The 18,880-nt window shown below is 44.3% G+C and overlaps 1 protein-coding gene across 1 annotated transcript in view; it reads left to right on the top strand.

Moving 5' to 3' along the window:
* Positions 1-18,880, top strand: part of TLL2 (tolloid like 2) — a 174,762-nt gene that overhangs the window by 79,027 nt on the left and 76,855 nt on the right. Inside the window, exon 3 of the mRNA XM_004369972.2 lies at positions 5,834-5,911. Within this exon, the coding sequence (XP_004370029.1) occupies positions 5,834-5,911 (78 nt within the window). The remainder of the gene's footprint in view (positions 1-5,833; positions 5,912-18,880) is intronic.

Raw genomic sequence — 18,880 nt, 5'->3', positions numbered from 1 at the left:
TTTCCAAGGCCAACTCTTCAGAAAGAGATTGGACTGGATTGTGGGACATAAAGTGATACTCGTGAGGAGTGTCCCTCTTAGCTCAAGTAGATATAAGAGACTAAATGGGCAGCTTCTGTCCAGAGGTGAGATGGGAAGGCAGAGCGGGTTAGGAGCTGGTTGAATGGACATGGGGAATCAGGGGTGGAAAGGAGGAGTGTGCTGTCACAGTAAGGGGAGAGCAATTAGGGGCACATAACAATATATGTATAAATTTTTGTATAGGAGACTAACTTGAAATGTAAACTTCAATTTAAACTACAACAATGAAATATTAAATAAATAAATAAATAAAACACCGTCTATCTGACTCAACTATATACCCACGCACCCATCCATCCATCCATCACATATTTTATTGAGTGCCTGCTATGTGCTGGGCACAGTGCTGGGTATTCATAGGTGGACAAGATAAGGTCCAACAAGACAAGGTTCCTTCCTTCAAGACTCTAAGGGATTTGGCTGAGTGAACAGGGGATCCCGGAACCTTGTGGTGAGGGCTAAGATGTGAATAAGCCCAAAGAGTGTTCGGAAGAGGGGCTTCTAACTTAAGATGAGCACAGGTAGCTTCCCAGAGGAGACAGTATCCATGACAAAACTTGAAGGATCAGTAGGATTGGGCCAGGTGAACAGGTGGGTGTGGTGGAGGAAGATGCAATAGAAAATAGAAGTCCAAGGTGCTGTAAGTAGCTTATGGTGTCTAGAGCACAGGGGGGAGTAGGGGAGGTGGAGGAGATGAGGTGTCATCACGAGGGGCTCATCATGAGGGGCATCACCATGAGGGGCTTCATCAGTCATATTGTTGTTAGGTGCCATCGAGTCAATTTTGACTCATAGTGACCCCATGTAACAGAATATAACTGCCCCATAGGGTTTTCTAGGCTGTAATCTTTATGGAAGCAGATCATCAGGTCTTTCCCCCGAGGAGCCACTGGGTAGATTGGAACTGCCAACCTTTAGATCCTGCTAGGAGCTGGAATTCATCCTGAGGGCCAAAGGACATCACGGAAGGGTTTTTTTCAGGGGAGTGGCAGACCACCATAACTCCAGGTAGATCCCAGTGTGTACCACACCAGAAGCATGAGGCCTGCTGCCCTTCTGAGAAAAGCCTTATTGATAAGGACCACAGAGAAGGGACTTGCGTTTTTAACTGCCCATGGCCCCAGCCTCTGCCCCTGACTTCTGATGGCCTCTCACAGACCTTCTGGCAAATGCCTTGTGTCCCTTGAGAATAATCAGCCGCTACCAGGCACCCCACTTGTTCTCATTTCTGAGGTCAGACAGGATCTGCCTCTAGCCTTCACTGTTTATTAACTATCTCTGTATCCTCAAGACAGGCAAGTCACTTCATCTCAGGGAGCCTCAGTTTCCTCATCTGTAAAATGGGATGTTAATAGTTCCTTTGTCACTGCATCATCATAAGGCTTGAACTAGGAAGCTCATGGCACAGATAGCACTTAACGCCGTTCTTAGCACGTGGTCGGCACCATAATTGGCACCTAGTAAACACTGATTCTTTCCTCCTCCATCTACTGGGGGACGTCTGGTGTCCCCTTCCTCCCCGCCTTCTTCCCCAAGCTTTTGCTCCTATTATAAGCCCAAGTGCCAGGTTGTGAAGGGAATCAGAGGTCCTTGCCCCCCTCCCCTTCTCTGCCTACTGCAGAGCTGAATACCAGTCTCTCCTGACCTTGGCTCCTCAAGCATAGCCTCCAGCTCTCCTTGAACCAGGGCTGTGCCCAGGTATCCTGCAAGTCTATTCTTTTGCTGCCCCCACCCATTTTGTAGGAACCAAGCAGGTCAAAACTTGCCAGTCCTCTCTGCTGAGCCTCCAGTGATATATGGAATCTCATCCCAAATCCCAGCTCTTGTGCTCTTCTCCTGTCCGTTACTAACAACCTCTGCCATATACAGAGCCCATGTAGCTACAAAGCCCTTTCAGGTCCATTGGCTCAAAACTAGACTCCATCTAGATCATTTAGGATAAAAGCCAAAGTCCTGAAAATGGTCTGCAAGGCTCCACATGATCTGACCCCCCAGACCCTCCACTGCCCTACTGACCTCAGGGTCTACCACTCCCCATCTCCTTCGCTCATTCCATTCCAGTCATACCTGCCTCCCTGCTGCCAAGCACACTCCCACCCCAGGGCCTTTGCACCTGCTGTTCCCTCGGTTTGGAATGCTTTTCCTCAGATATCCCCAGACTCACTCCCTCATTTTCTCCTGCCCACTGTTCAAATACCACCTTGTCAGTCTTGCTTTCGTACCTACATAAAACGGCAACCCTCTCATCCCTGGCATTCACTGTCCCCCTCACTCTCATTTGTTTTCTCCATAGTGCTTCTCAACAACTGACATATATTTACTTGCCTATTTGCTTATCATTTTCTCCCCTACCCTTGACTAGAATATAATTTCCATGAGGTCAGGGTAGAGTTTGTTCAGTGTCGTATCCTAGCAGCAGGAATGGTGTCTGCCATGTAACAGGTGTTTGATAAATATTTGTTGAATGAGTGAATGCCTAAACAAACCCATTACCTCATTTGATCCTCGCAACAGCCCATTTGACAGATGAAAAATATTAATGTCCAAGGTCTTATCCAAAGCTATCCAGTGCAGTAAAGGCTCAGCAAGACCCGGAGCTTCATGCTTCAGGCACTCCTTCAGTCCCCACATGGCACATTCCTCGGCTGGCCAACAGTTTTCATACCATCAGGATTTCCCCTGACCTTTAGCCTGTGAGGAAATGATATTGCAACTGGAAGAATCTCCAGAGGGCTGGGAGCTGGCAGCGGATACTCCCGGCAGCTGCAGGGAGTGTGTGAGTGGATTCCAGGTTGGCCAGAAAGCCAGCATAACGAGCAGGATGAAGGCACACAAAAACATCAGCACACCCCACGTGGCTCCAGGCGCAGAGCCTTCCAAATCTGCCTCACTCTAGCGGGACTCTGTCATTAGGAGGTGCGGCAGCTGCAGCCATTGCCCTGTCATTGTCATGGAGACGGGGAGGGGTGGTCTACTGGTTGTTTGCTGGGATATAGGACCACATGGCTGTGGTTGTCCAGGGCCAGGGGCCTGGTTTCCGTGTTTGGGAGAGTGGTATTGTGTGTGACCCCAGCATCGGAAGCTTGTAGGGCACAGGAAAGATCACCGGGTTTCTGAGCCGGAGACCTGGGTCCAGAGCCCTCAGCTCTCCTGCTTACCAGCTGGGTGGCCCTGGGCTAATCACTGTGTCTCAGTTTCCTCCTTTGTAAAATGGGCTTACATATACTCTTCTGCCATAGAGTCACTTTTTATCAGAGTCAAAGGGGATATGGCTAAATTGCTTTGTAAGTTGTAAGTTTCTATACAAGGAAACCCGGTGGTGCAATGGTGAAGCGCTCAGCTGCTAACCAAAAGGTTGGTGGTTCAGACCCACCCAGCAGCTCCTTGGGAGAAAGACCTGGTGATCTGCTTCCGTAAAGATGAAACCAAACTAAACCCATTGCCATCAAGTCGATTCAGACTCATAGCGACCCTATAGGACAGAGTAGAACCGCCCTATAGGGATGCCAAAGAGCAGCTGGTGGGTTCTAACTGCTAACCACTTGGTTAGCACCCGAGCTCTTAACCACTGTGCTACCAGGGCTCCCTGTAAAGATTACAACCTGGAAAACCCTATGGGTCAGTCGTACTCTGTCATATGGGGTTACTATGAGTCGAAATTGACTTGACGGCACCTAACAACAACAAATTTCTATATAAATCTAAGAAATAACTTTGCATTTGTAAATAGATTGTCTTGTAGTTGCTTTGATGTGGTTTCATCTGTATAAATAGTCTTTCCTGAACACAGTCTTTGTCCTGAAATCTGCTCCCACCCTAGGCCTTCCCCACCTCCAGTGAAGGTGTCACTACCTACCCAGTTGCTCACACTCCGTATTTAGGAGTCATTCGTGGCCCCTCTCATTCTCTTGCCTTTAATCCTTCAGCTACTCCTGTTGGCTCTACTTCTAGCTCTATCCCAACTATAATGTAATTCCCCATCACTAGTGCTCTGCCCAGTCCCGGCCACCATCATCCGTCCCCTGGATGGTCATAAGGTTCCTAACTGATTGACGCAGCATCCACTTTGCCGCCTGTACCCCAGGGTGATGTTGGTAAAACATAAATCAGAACCCATCCCTCTCCTGCTTTATATCCTCTGAGGATCCTGTTATAAGGAGAATAAAGTCAAGGTCACAGCCACCCTTTCTGGCCTCATCCCCCCTCGCCCACCACCATCTGCCCCTCCACATGGGAGCTCATTCCCGATCCAGGTTGGTGCTTGCTCTTCCTTCTGCCAGGATGCTCTCACCCAGGTCTCCGTGTGACCAGCTCAATCTCATCGTTCAGGTCGAACTGAAATGTCACTTCCTCAGAGAGTCTTCTTCAGCACCGTGTAAGCAGCACCTCCAATCATGCTCCACAATATACTGAATTCAATTTTCTGAGTGTTTTCTGGACCTGGAATTATTTATTTTCTTACCTACTTTTTTTTTTTTTTGCAGCTCCCTATTTAGAATGTATGCACGTTGAGGCCAGGAACTCCTTCTTTCTTGCTCACTGCTGGATCTCCAGTGCCTGGAACGGCTCTAGGGATATATTGTTGTGGTTGGGTGCCGTCCACTCGTTTCTAACTCATAGTGACCCCATGTGACAGAGTAGAACTACCCCATAGTGTTTTCTTGGCTGTAATCTTTATGAAAACAGGTTGTCAGTTCTTTCTCCGAAGGAGCCAGTGGGTAGGTTTGAACCACCAATCTTTTGGTTTGTAGCCGAGCATTTAACTGTTTTGCCACCAGGGCTCCTTTTCCAGAGACATAAGAGGTCTCATAAATATTTGGTGATTGACCATCTTTCTGGTGGAGACAAATGTTTACATATTTAAAGATGATGGCTACTGGCAAAAGAGTATAAGCCTCACTGTCCCGGAATGAGATGGAGTCTACAGAGTCTCATTTGTTAAGTGAGGGCAACGGTGGTTCAGTGGTGGATTCAGGTTTAATTCCCAGCCAACGCACCTCATGTGCAGCCACTACCTGAGTTTTCAGTGGAGAATTACATGTTGCTATGTTGCTGAACAGGTTTCAGCAGAGCGTACAGACTAAGATGGACTAGGAAGAAAGGATTGGCAATCTAGTTTTGAAAATTAACCAAGGAAAATCCTATGGGTCATCACCAATCATGGGGATGGTGCGGGATTGGTCAGCATTTCGCTCCTTTGTGCGTGGGATCACCATGAGTCGGGGGTCGACTTGATAGCAGCTAGCAACAACAATTTATAAAGTAACCAGTAATTTCTAAAAGGAGTCTCTTGCCAAAGAGGAAACCAGAATGCCTATTTAAGCCACGGCAGCAGTAAACAATCCCAACACCCCCCGGCATCCCACACTGAGCAGACTCCAGATGGCAGAGTATCCTATTAGCATTCAATCTTTCTTATGGAGGTGGAGGTGAGGGCGCTGACTTTGGGGTTCACTGTTAAGTCTGATTCTGCATGACCTTGTACTGATCAAGGAAAGGAATACTTAACTTCTATTAGTTTGTTAAACATGTGTGTGGTTGTGAGGAAGGAGGTTCTTTCTGCCTGAGTGTCTGGAACAGGTCCTGGTACATGGTAGGAGCTCAATAAACCTTTGCTGAACAAATCTTTACCCACCTACTGGTGGTTCTACTCCTCCCCAGAACCTTGGCTTGGGGATGCTCCCTCATCTCTTGGTCGTGATGCAAAGAAGGCTGATGTCCCCTCACTTTCTTTTCTTCTCCATTCCTCTAGGTGGGCTTGAAGAACAGCCGTCTGAGAGCTGGCCGAACACTACAGCCACGAATATCAGCAGCAAGGAAGCTAAAAAGGGTAATGTGAGACCCCGTCCAGACCTTCGGGTACATCTTATTGTACCTCTTACCTACTATCTTAGCGGCTGGAACGGACTAGAAACACCAAAGGCTGTGGGCACGAGGGAGTGTTGCCTTTTGTTGAGTGGGGCTGGCTGTCTGCCAGACAGAGGGTTGGCAGGATGGCTTTTGGTGGCTCAGGGACTGTAAGACGTTTAGTTAAACTCTGTTCTCTTGGCTTCACTTTTTCGAGCTTGGCTTGTAAATCAAAGCCAATGAGAAGAGGGATGATGAGATGTTGGGAACTTAGGTACATGACAGAATGAGTGGGCAAGGGGTGCAAGGGAAGGAAGTAAGTCTGGGGTGGGACCTGTGTGGGGAGGCTAGGACCCCGTGGGTGCTAAGGGGAGAACAGGTATGATTGCTGGTTGTTTGTGGGCAGCTGCCACCTATCAGCACAGCAAGTGCTCTAGGGGGCCTGCAGGTGCACATGCAGAGTCTGGTGTGGTCTACCAGTTCTACGAGTTTCCAGCCTTGGGATTACAGGGAGGCATCCCACTCAAAGCACCTCCCTTATGGAAAAGGTTTTCCTGTTCAGAAGCTGTGCTGGAGGAGACAGGCTGCTGGGCTTCGATCTGGCCCGCTCCCTGCAGGAATCAGGGCTCCTGGCCACAGTGGCATTTCTTCTACATAAAAATAACTGCGGAGCAAAAGGAATGATTCTTAAATGCCAGACGTTTATGTTTCAAGGACGTCTTTGTGGGGATGAAATTGAAATCATTATTTGCTTTATTTTACGATTTCACTTTAATGTTATGTTTTCTACACGTGTATCACAGGAATGCACAGATGTGGTTTTATCATTCTATAATTTTTTTAATGTTGTCTTTTCCTTTTTTAAATCATTCTATAATTTTTTAAGTGTTGTCTTTTCCTTTTAACTTGTCTACCCCTTCACGTCTTTTTTCCATGTATCAACCCCTTTCCCAGGTATTGCATATTAACAACTTTGTATGTGCCCTTCCATATTTTTCTCCATGTCCTTATATTCACACTTGCCTATATATACACATAGAGAGAGAGAGATATAAACATACGTATAAACATATATACATATATAGGCTTGTGTCATTGTTTTTTAAAAAAGGAATCATATTTTTTAATTAATATTTGATTTTATTTTTGGTGAAAATATACATAGCAAAACCTGCTAAAATAGGATCATATTTAATACATATTTTTAAATGCATCTTGCTTTTCTCACCAGTACCTCATGGGAAAACCTCCAAGGCGCTTGGCATGGCTTATATTTATTTTTTTAATTGCTGCAAAATATTCCTGGTATGGATGTACCAGAATTTGTTCAATTGTTCCCTTACTGATTATCACTCATTTCGATTCAGGTTTTGCCATCATGAACAGTGCTACAGTAAGCATTCTAGAACCTATATCCTTACACACTTAGTATTTTTTTTTTAAATATTCCTTCTTCTTTCTTCTATTTTTTTCTTTTTTTTTTATTGTACTTCAGGTGAAGGTTTACAGAACAAATAGTTTCTCATTAAACAGTCAATACACATATTGTTTTATGACATTGGTTAACAACCCCATGACATGTCAATCCTCTCCCTTCTCAACCTTTTTTTTTTTTTTGGTGAAAATATACATAGCCAAAGATACACCATTTCAAAAATTTCTACATGCACAATTCAGTAACATCGATTACGTTCTTCCAGTTGTGCTGCTATTCTCACTTTAGATGACGGCTTACAGAACAAAATAATTTCTCATTAAACAGTACACATGTTGCCCTATGACAATGGTTAACAACCGCACTACATGTCAACACTGTCCTTACTCAACCCCGGGTTCCCTATCGCTAGATTTCCTGTCCCCTTCTGCCTTCTAGTCCTTGTCCCTGGACTGCTGTGCCTCATCAGTCCCGTTTTATTTTATGGAGCTGTCCAATCCCTGGCCGAACAGTGAACCTCAGAAGTGACTTCACCACTGAGCTAAAAGGGTATCTGGGGGCCATACTCTCGGGGTTTCTCCAGTATCTTTCAGGCCAGTAAATCTGGTCTTTTTTTTTTTTGTTGTTAGTATGTTTTTTAATAAATGTTTCTAGATGATGTTTAAAAAGGTGTAACAATTCACACATCCATAGCAACTTATGAGCATTCCCCTTTCCCCATATCCTACTAGCACTAACTATTATCCCTATTTTCAGCTGGTCTGATGGGCATAAATGATATTTTCTTATTACTTTAATTTGTATTTCTCTGCATGCTGGTGACTTTGAGCATATTTTTCTACCTTTGTCAGTGGTTTGGATGTGCTCTTCTGTGACTCACCTCTTTGTGACCTTTGCCCATTTTTCTATTGGAGTTGCGGATCCCCCTCTCAGTAGATTTGACTTCTTTTAGAGAGAGGTAGATTTTTTAGCCCCACCCCCCACATCTGACACACTTGCTTTTGGTTTTAGGCTATACAGCTTGCTGCTGGGAGAATGTACTGGCCCCCCTTTGAAACGTGTATGTTTCTGCTTTGCTTAATCAAACTTTTGGATATTTTGACTTATGAGTCCTCGGGCTCCCAGACAAATGGTAGACTGAGTGGCACTTCATTTCAGCCACAGACGACTCCCGCTTAGTAGTAAAAATGGGTAGTTGCTGGCAGTACTTTTGCGGTGGTGTACAGGGTATAGGATGAAGGCCGGTGATGTAGATGCCACACCTAATTTTTTCTCCCTATTTCAGTGAGCTACTGTTGCATAAAAACAACCCAAAAAATTAGTGATTTCAAACAATGGTTTGTTATCTTTCATGACTCTATGGGTGAACTGGGTTCAGTGGGGATTTGGCTGGCGGTGGCTGGCGTCACTCACTGAACTGCATTTATCTAGCAGCTGGGCTGGGCTGGGAGGTCCAAAAAGGCTTAGTCACAGGAGAAACCCCAAGAGTATGGCCCCTGGACACCCTTTTAGCTCAGTAATGAAGTCACTCCTCAGGTTCACCTTTCAGCCAAAGATTAGACAGCCCCATAAAACAAAACGAGACTAATGGGGCACAACAGTCCAGGGACAAGGACTAGAAGGCAAGAGGGGACAGGAAAGCTGGTAATAGGGAACCCAAGGTTGAGAAAGGACATTGTTGACATGTTGTGGCGTTGTTAACCATTGTCATAAAATAATATGTGTACTAACTGTTTAATGAGAAACTATTTGTTCTGTAAACCTTCATCTAAAGTACAATAAAAAAAAAAAAAAAAAAAAAAAAAAAAAAAAAAAAAAGCTTTAGTCACAGTCCTGATGCCTCAATGCATTTCCACTTTGCCCCTCTCTCTCCACATGGACTTCCAGTGTTTAGTGATCTAACTTGAGATTCTCACAGCATGGCAGCTGGCTTCCCAGAGGGAGGAAGCAGAAGCTACCAGTTCACTGAAGCCCTGGATTCAGAACTCCTTGAATGGCACTTCTGCCACATTTTATTGGTTAAAGCTAGCCATATGGCCAGCCCAGGTGCAAGGAGAGGGAAATAGATACCATCCCTTAGTGTGAGAAGTAGCCTGAGCTTATAGGGATGAAAGGGCTTGTTGATGGCCTTATTTGGAGACTATCTACCACCTTCCCCATGGCATCTTACCTGCTCAGCAGCAATAGACATTGTCAGAGTTCTTAATATTTATCAATTTGCTGCATATAAAATGACCCCACCAAATAAACCTGGACAATCAGGCACACTTGAGTTTGAGTCTCAGCTCAGCCACTTAGTACCTATGGCCTTGGATAATTTATTCAACTCCTCATGTGAGGTTTGGTAAGAATTAGAAATAATATTTACGTAAAGCACATAGCCAGGTGTCTGGAACTTAAAAGGTACTCAGGGAATGTAGCTCCTCCATATCCAAGAATTACATTATCCAGCATCAAAAGTGCATCATCCAGCTCTGGGCTGGGATTCCACAGCTGTTCAACAGCTGCACAGAAACACATTTAAGATGATAGGAAGGAATAAGGCTGCTGCTGCCATGACAACTCTGCCACTAGTTCCGTTGGGTGAGCTACCCAAACTGCAACGGGAGATCTGGGACTTTTTAAGGAGGAGGATGATAGCACCGCCACCACCACAGACCCCTGAAGCTGCCTAAATTCCTGCAAGTGACCCTAGTTGGGTTGAGGGGGATGATGTCAGTGTCAAAGCTAGGCTAAGCCCTCCGCCCTGCATTACAGAAGCCGGCAAGCGGGTCTTTAAGCATCCAGAGCAATGCTGAGGAGGAAGGAGACCCCAAAGGTGAGGCAAGGGCAGGCCCTTCTAGCCTGTCCCTCCATGCTCCCCATCCTGCCCCTCTAGGACCCTACCAGCCACCAGCCTGGGGTGCCTCTTATTTTTGTTTGAGTTAAAGAAAGATAAGACAAGTTGTGTCAGTCTCAGATTCCCCTTTAACCACAACCCCCTTCTTCTACCACCCCCAGAAAAGACACCGCCCAAGCGAGAAAGGAGCTGAAGGAAGCCCCCGGCCCCCTGGCTTCAGCAGCAGGTTTATTTTCTGGCATTGTGTGGTTCCCGTCAGCCCTGACGGTGGGGATTTGTGCTCATGCTTTGGAGAAGCGGGGGTGGTGTGGGCAGTCTCTAAGAATTGCTCACTCAGCAGCCCCCAGCCAACTGTTTGGTCCACAGAGCCGTCTTCCCCTGGAGATGAGTGCTCAGCATGCATTTCAGGGCTGCTAATGGGATTAATGAACTGGAGTGTGTCACTGCTCCAGGAATGAAGCTGTGACGGTTTTGATGGGGCCTGATTTTCAGAACCATATTCATAAAAAAGAACGGGCCTTCCACTTTTAGTAACAGTCCCTCAGGGCTTTGTGCCGGAGCAAATAATGATGGAATCTGGTTGCGCCAGAGAACAGGGATCCCTCAAACATGGGCACAAAACATCACTCAGACCTTGAACCCCTGAATGTCACTTACCTCAGCATATCTGGGGGTAACTGCTGAGCCTGGCTGACTTTAGGTCCTCTTTCTAGCCTGTCCCCAAATTCCTAGTGATTTCTGTGGCCCACATTTATGGAGCCCTTGCCCATGGCAGGTGCTTCACGTTCATTACCTTGACATTCATTCCTGTGGCAGGAAGTAAGCCTCTGGGGGACAAATGGCTTGTCCAAGGCCACACAGTAAATGGCATTGTTTGGTTTGAGCCAAGCTCCCCTGACCCCAAGCCCCTTGCTCTTAATCTTTGGGCTGTATCAGTGGTTCTCAGACTTCCTTGAGCTTTCTAAGAACTACAGGTGCCTTGACTCCACTCTAGAGCAATTGAACTGAATCTCAGGGCAGGGTTTTTCTTTTTTAATTATAAACACATACACACATATATAAAACAAAACATTTGCCATTTCAGTGTTTTTACATGTACAATTCAGTGACATTGATTACATTCATAATGTTGTATAACCATCACCATTATCTGATAGTTTCCAAAATTTTCCTTTTCCTTTAACAGAAGCTCAGTGTCCCCTAAGCAATGATTCCTTCTTTCCCTCTCCCTCCCACCTGTGGTAACCACGAATAGATTTTGACCTCTATACATTTTCCTATTCTAGATATTGCATGTAAGTGGGACTCTACAGTATTTGTCTTTTTGTGGCTGACTTACTTCACTGAGTATGTTTTCAAGGTTCAGCCATGTTGTAGCATGTATCAGGACTTCATTTCTCTTTATGGTAGAGTAATATTTCATTGTATGTATACACCACATTCTGTTTATCCATTCATCTGTTGATGGACATTTAGATTGTTTCCATGTTCTGAGTCTTGTGAGTAATGCACTGGTGAAGCGCTTGGCTGCTAACCGAAAGGTCGGCGGTTCAAACCTACCAGCCGCTCCTTGGGAAAAAGATATGGCAGTCTGCTTCCTTAAAGATTACAGCTTTGGAAACTTTAGGAGCAGTTCTACTCTGTCCTATAGGGTTACTATGAGTCAGAATTGACTCGACGGCAATGGGTTTGTTTTTTGGTTTGCAACAATGGTGTACAAATATCTGCGTTCCTGCTTTTAATGCTTTTGAGCATATATAATTCCAAAGAGGAATTGCTGGGTCATATGGTAATTCTATGTTTAACTTTATGAGGAACCTCCAAACTGTTTTCCACAGTGAGTGTACCGTTTTACACCAGTAGTGGATGAGAGTTCTGATTTCTCCACATCCTTGCCAACAATCAGGCAGGGTTTTTTTAAAAGCTCCCTAGTTGATTCTAACATGCAGAGTAATAGACAGTCCTCCCCTTTGACTGTCTTTCAGAATTGATGCAGGCAAGGTGGGGGTTTGCCCACCGCCCTGGGTGTGAGGGTTTTATAAATGGCTGCACTGTCAGGGTGGTTACTTCCAGTGTGGGAGTGACCTGTTACCTTATCTAAAAGTCTTGTAGTTCCTCGCTTGAGAAGGCTGTGTCAGGCCTGTTTCTCTTTATGACACAGCTGTGCCTTTGGCTGGAAATGGAACATTGAATAGCAATGGCCACTTTGCTCTTACAGAGAGTCCAGGGTCCGTTTCCAGAGCCAGAGAATTTAAATGGGCTTTATCCTCCACCCTACCCCACCCCCAGCGTGTTAAATCCTCTCACCCGCCCCTGAGCTCCTCTTCAAATGCAGGACTCTTGGCCATAATAAATAATTACATCCTTCTGTTTGGACTCTGATTCCAGATAGTAGTAATCCAAGAAAATCCAATAATGACAGTTGCATTAAGATCCCTCTTCCAGGCTAAGCAGAACATCTGTTTAGACATATTTTTAATCGGCAAATGCTTCCTGTGTTGAGTCCTCGGCAAATTAAATTTCTCACTGGACCGAGGGGGAAGCTGTTATTCAATAGCCCATCTCTGGAAATTACACCCCAGTCTCTTTCCAGGTGTACTTAAGATTTTCCCGTGTTGACTCAGCTGCATAAAACCAGCTCTTACAATACTGCATCACACATATATATAGCACAGCTTGTCTGAGAAACACAGGATGTCTTAGTGTGATTCCCTGGAATGTTTTTGGTGTTGTTAGGTGCCATAGAGTTGGTTCCGATTCATAGTGACCCTACGTACAATGAACAAAATACTGCCCGGTCCTGCACCATCCTCACAGTTGTTGCTATGTTTGAGCCCATTGTTGCAGCCACTGTGTCAATCCATCTCTTTGAGTGTCTTCTGCTTTTTCACTGACCCTCTACTTTACCAAGCATAATGTCCTTCTCCAGGGACTAGTCCCTCCTGATAACATGTCCAAAGTATGTGAGACATAGTCTTACCATCCTTGCTTCTAAGGAGCATTCTGGCTTTACTTTTTCCAAGACAGATTTGTTTGTTCTTCTGGCAGTCCATGATATACTCAGTATTCTTCCCCCACACCATAATTCAGACATCAGTTCTTCTTTAGTCTTCCTTATTCACTGCCCAGCTTTCACATGCATATGAGGTGATTGAAAATACCATGGCTTGGGTCAGGTGCACCTTAGTCCTCAAAGTGACATCTTTGCTTTTTAATACTTTAAAGAGGTCTTTTGCAGTGGACTTACCCAATGCAGTATGTCATTTGATTTCTTGACTGCTGCTTCCATGGGTGTTGGTTGTGGATCCAAGTAAAATGAAATCCTTGACAGCTTCCCAATATTGTCTCTGTTTATCATGAAGTTGCTTATTGGTCCAGTTGTGAGGATTTTTGTTTTCTTTATGTTAAGGTGTAATCCATACTGAAGGCTATGGTCTTTGATCTTCATCAGTAAATGTTTCAAGTCCTCTTTGTTTTTAGCAAGCAAGGTTATGTCATCTGCATATCGCAGGTCATTAATGAGTCTTCCTCTAATCCTGATGCTGCATTCTTCTTTGTATAGACCAGCTTCTTGGATTATTTTCTCAGCAGATAGATTGAATAAGTATGGTGAAAGGATAAACCCTGATGCACACCTTTCCTGATTTTAAACCATGCAGTATCTCCTTGTTCTGTTTGAACAACTGCCTCTTGATCTATGTACGTTTTCTGCATGAGCACAATTAAGTGGTCTGGAATTTCCATTCTTTGCAATGTTATCCGTAATTTGTTATGACCCACAAAGTTGAACGCCTTTGCAAAGTCAATAAAACACAGGTAAACATCTTTCTGGTAGTCTTTGCTTTCAGCCAAGATCCATCTGACATCAACAATGATATCCCTCATTCCACATCCACTTCTGAATCCGGCTTGAATTTCTGGTAGTTCCCTGTTGACATACTGCTGCAACTGTTTTTGAATTATCTTCAGCAAAATTTTACTTGCACATGATATTAATAATATTGTTCAATAATTTCCTAATTTGACTGGATCACCTTTCTATGGATCTCTTCCAGTTAGTTGGCCAGGTAGCTGTCTTCCAAATTTCTTGGCATAGACGAGTGAGTGCTTTGAGTGTTGCATCTGTTTGTAGAAACATCTCAGTTGGTATCCCATCAATTCCTGGAGCCTTGTTTTTTGCCAATGACTTTGGTGCAGCTTGGACTTCTTCCTTCAGTACCATTGTTTCTTGATTATATGTTACCTCCTGAAATGGTTGAACATTGACTAATTCTTTTTGGTAGAGTGACTGTGTATTCCTTCCATCTTCTTTTGATGCTTCCTGCGTTGTTCAGTATTTTTCCCATAAAATCCTTCAATATTGCAATTGGAGGCTTGAATTTTTTTCTTCAGTTTTTTCAGCTTGAGAAATACTGAGCGTGTTCTTTCCTTTTGGTTTTTAACTCTAGATCTTTGTACATTTCATTATAATGCTTTATTTTGTCTTCTCAAGCTGCCCTTTGAAATCTTCTGTTCAACTCTTTTACTTCGTCATTTCTTCCATTTGCTTTAGCTACTCTATATTCAAGGGCAAGTTTCGGAGTCTCTTCTGACATCCATTTTGGTCTTTTTTTTTTCTGTCTTTTTAATGATCTTTTGCTTTCCTAATGAAAGTATTTTTGACAATTCTCCAAAGAGAATAGAGAAGTATTTTTGCCCATTCTCCAAAGGAGAGTTGGCAGCAGAGGAGAATTAAGAGACTTGTTGAAAACCAGATGGGAAATGAATAACAAACTTCCACTTGCTACATCGCTGCTTGTGATTACTTAAGTCATGATGACTTTCAGGATGTAAACATTAACGGCTTCAGCGTTGCCAATATTTTGGAGAGGTTTCCGCCCCAGAATTGTTTGGGCTGTTGGGCTGTTTATTTTTAGAGTAACACATCCATTCTTTAATTCATTCATTCAAAATGCAAAAATACTGAATGCTTACCCCCAGCCAGGTACTGTGCTGGGGATGGAGAGTTGAGTGGTGAACAAGTCAGTCACAGTTTCTGTTACAGCTTCTGGTCTACTGGGGCAAGTCACACTTGAAATCTGGAGGCACTTTGTCGTCTAGGGCTGAGATAGCAAATTAGAAAATCTGTAGAGGCCAGGGAGGTAACATAAATTGGTGAAGTGGGCTGGATGGAACATTGTGAAATGGGAAAGAGATTGCAGCAAATGAAAGAACACATACCCTTACTGTGGGGAGCAGGTGCTCTTTGACTCCAGTGGGTTGTACCACGGGAGATGATGGGCCCACTATTGCCAGATTTTTCTATTTTTAAAAAGAAACTTGAAAATCTGGACTCTTGTGTAAAATCCCTTGATTTTTAAAAAAAATTGGCTTCTAAAGAGAAAATTTTTAAAGAAAGCATAGCGTGGGCCAAAAGCGTCCAGGCCAAACAAAACACATCTGTGGACTGGATTCATCCTGAGGGGTGCAAGTGCATGACTTCTGTTCTAGAGATTTTAGTAGTAAAACAATTGTTTTCAGGTTTAAAAATGTATTACACAACAACATTCTGGTTTTGGCAATATGACCAACTGAACTATTAGGGACCCCTTATAAAAACACAAAAATGCTGGGGGCGGGGGAAAAACCAACTGCACCCCTCCCCCCCAGTTAAGAATACAGAGTCAAGCTCAAAGGAAAGAAAGGCAAATCACCATGATCAGAGAGAACAGGGAACAGAAACTCAGAGAACTAAGCTTCAGGTGGTGCCACATCTGTGCAGAGGGCATTGGACCTGGTTTGGGACTTGAGGACCTGGGGGCTGGTGTTTTAATACCCGTGTAATGCCCGTATGGGTATGGGAAGTGAAGCCTTTGTCCCATGTGAGGCAGGACAAGGGAACTGAGATCTCGTATAAAATGAGTGCCCTCAAAGAGCTTCCTACTCATTAAAAAAAAAAAAAAAGATCTATAAAACTCTGCCGAATGACTCAGAGGAGTGGCAAGAAGTCTTTCTGCCTTTCCTGGGCTCTGAATGAGGGTAGAAAAGCCTCCAATGAGAAACTGAATCCAAAGCCTCTTCCTCATGCATGTATGAATTCTCAATTTACAGTAGTTTATGTGGAAACCCTAAACTGAGAAATTAACATAGAAAATGATCAAAGGCCCATAAAATCTCAAGAACCCTGGCAGAAAAAAACTTGCAAAACAGGGTCACATTCAGGGCATATGGGTATTCTTCAGAAAAGGATAACTTCCCCTTAAGATGAACTTAAAATAAAAACATTGGAAACACAAAAAGTTAATCCATGAAGGAGAATCTACAGATACAGTAAATTGGAGAATTGGAATCCTAAGTTGTAGAAACAATGGAACAATCTGAAGGACATTGTAAAAAGTATGCATAAAATGACAAAAGAGCCAAAAGAAGAAATTGAAAGCCTCCTACCCACTGCTGTTGAGTCAATTCTGACTCATAGTGACCATACAGGACAGAGTAGAACTGCCCTGTAGGGTTTCTGAGGCTGTAAATCTTTACGGAAGCAGACTGCCACATCTTCCTCTGGCATGGTGGCTGGTAGGTTTGAACCACTGATCTTTTGGTTAGCAGTTGAATGCTTTAACCACTGCACCACCAGGGCTCCTAATTGAAACCATAGTGGGGAAAAACAGGAGAATGTGAAAAAAAGAGCAAACACTAAATAAAGCTTCTAGAAACGAAAACTATATCCATTGAAACTGAAATGGGATGAATAGTATAAATAACACAACTGAAGAGAAAATTAGTGAAGTAGAAAATAGAGCCTAGTAAACCATCCAAATTGCAGCACTAATACATAAAGAGATAGAAAAGGTGAAGAAACACAGAGGATAAAAAGAATGTTCAATGTACAATTAGTACAAGTTCCAGATGGTAAGAAAACTCTTTAATACAAGTTCCAGATGGTGAGAAAACTCACATAGAGAGACTGGTAATGAGGAAATAACCAAAGGGATAATAAATTAGAATTTTCCAAAATTTGAAGGAAGATATGAATTTTCAAGAATCATACTGAGTTTCAAGCAGAGAAATAGACAAATCAACATTTAGACAATCATAATGAAACTGAGGAACACCAAAGACAAAGAAAGAAAGAAAGAAAACAGAACAAAAGAAGACAGATAATGGGTGAAGGAATGACCTTTAGATTAAAAGAACACCTTGCAGTGGCAACAATGAAGACCAAAATACATTAGAATAATATATTTGAAGTGCTGAAGGAACAAAATTCTCTACACCTGTCAACTTAGACTTCTATAGATTCCCCGCTAAACTTTGTTTTAATAAAGGTATTTACAGAATTCTGGGAAGATGGCAGGGTAAACAGACCATCATTCCAATCCTCCCCCACAAATACAACAAGAAATACAAGGAAACAGTGCTCGGCTTTGAGGGATTCTGAATCAGGGAGCAGTGGGGAACTGCAGACAGGCAAGAATCAACAAATCAGCAACGAGTCACATACAGTAGGAAAATTGCTTCTCCCACCATCCCTGCCTCTCCCCCAGTCATGTGGGCAGCAGACTGCTGTGAACTGGGGTAGTGAGACTGCTTCCCTAATTACGACAGCCTCTGCCTGTACAAAGAGACAGGACGCCTAAAATCAACAAGGCAGACCTCCCGGGGATCCATTTGGAGTGTGCCAACACCTCCCCCACCCAGACACTGTTGGTTGCAAGCCTACTGTGAATTGCTTCAGAAGGCCTGTGCAGTGGAATCTGCTTTCATAGTCAGCACTCTGCTTGCCTCCCTGCACATCCCATAGCTCAGGCATCTGAAACCAACAGGACAGACATCCTGGGGTCAGTTCTGTTCTGTCTGCTCCCCCTTTCAGTTGGTGCTGAGGATTGCTGACTGAGGCTGCTCTGTGTTAGGAAGCAGGAGTCTTGAGTGGAGGCTGCACTCACAGCCAACAATCTACTGGGGGGACTCTGATAGCAACAAGGCACACCTGTATGGGGATCTGACCAGAGTGTGACACCCCCTCCCCACATAGTAATTGTTGATTGCCAGGCTGTTGCAAACTGCTACAGAAGGCCCCTGCTGTGGATTCTACTCTCATAGTCAGCATTCTGCCTCCCTCCCTGTGCACCCCATAGCTCAGGCCTCTTAAACCAATGGAACAGACCTTCCTGGGGATCATTTTTGTTCTTTCTGCTCCCCCTTACAGTCGGCACTAAGGACTGCTGGCTAAGGCTACTGTGTGCGAGGAAGCAGGCAACTTGAGTGGAAGCTAAACCCAAAGCCAGCATACTATGGGGCAGGCTCTGATAGCAACAAGGCAGACCTCCCTGGGGGTCCGTTTGGAGTGTGACTACCCCTCTCCCAACTGGTAACTGTTGGCTGCTGGACTGATACAAACTCCTACAGAACATTCCCTACAGTAGAGTTAGGAGGTGGGTCACCTAAGTGGAGACTGCTACTGCAACCACCACAGAGCCACTGGGACTCTGAAACCAACAAGACAGATCTCTTGGAGGTCCTTCTGGGGAGTGCCAGTCCATCCTCCTCCTGAAATGGAGGAAAGCCTGCCTGTGTTTCCCAGAGAGGGAAGGAAACCTCAGGCAAAACCAGAGGACAACACCCACCCACAAAGGGGGCTTGCTGGGTATGGATTTTCTGACTAAAAACATGATTGCAGAAAAGAGAAGGGCAGGGAG

This window comes from Trichechus manatus, unplaced genomic scaffold (genome assembly GCF_000243295.1).
Source record: "Trichechus manatus latirostris isolate Lorelei unplaced genomic scaffold, TriManLat1.0 scaffold00007, whole genome shotgun sequence".
Lineage (NCBI taxonomy): Eukaryota > Metazoa > Chordata > Mammalia > Sirenia > Trichechidae > Trichechus > Trichechus manatus.
Note: the sequence above shows the minus strand (reverse complement) of the source record. Positions and strands in the feature narration are given on the sequence as shown.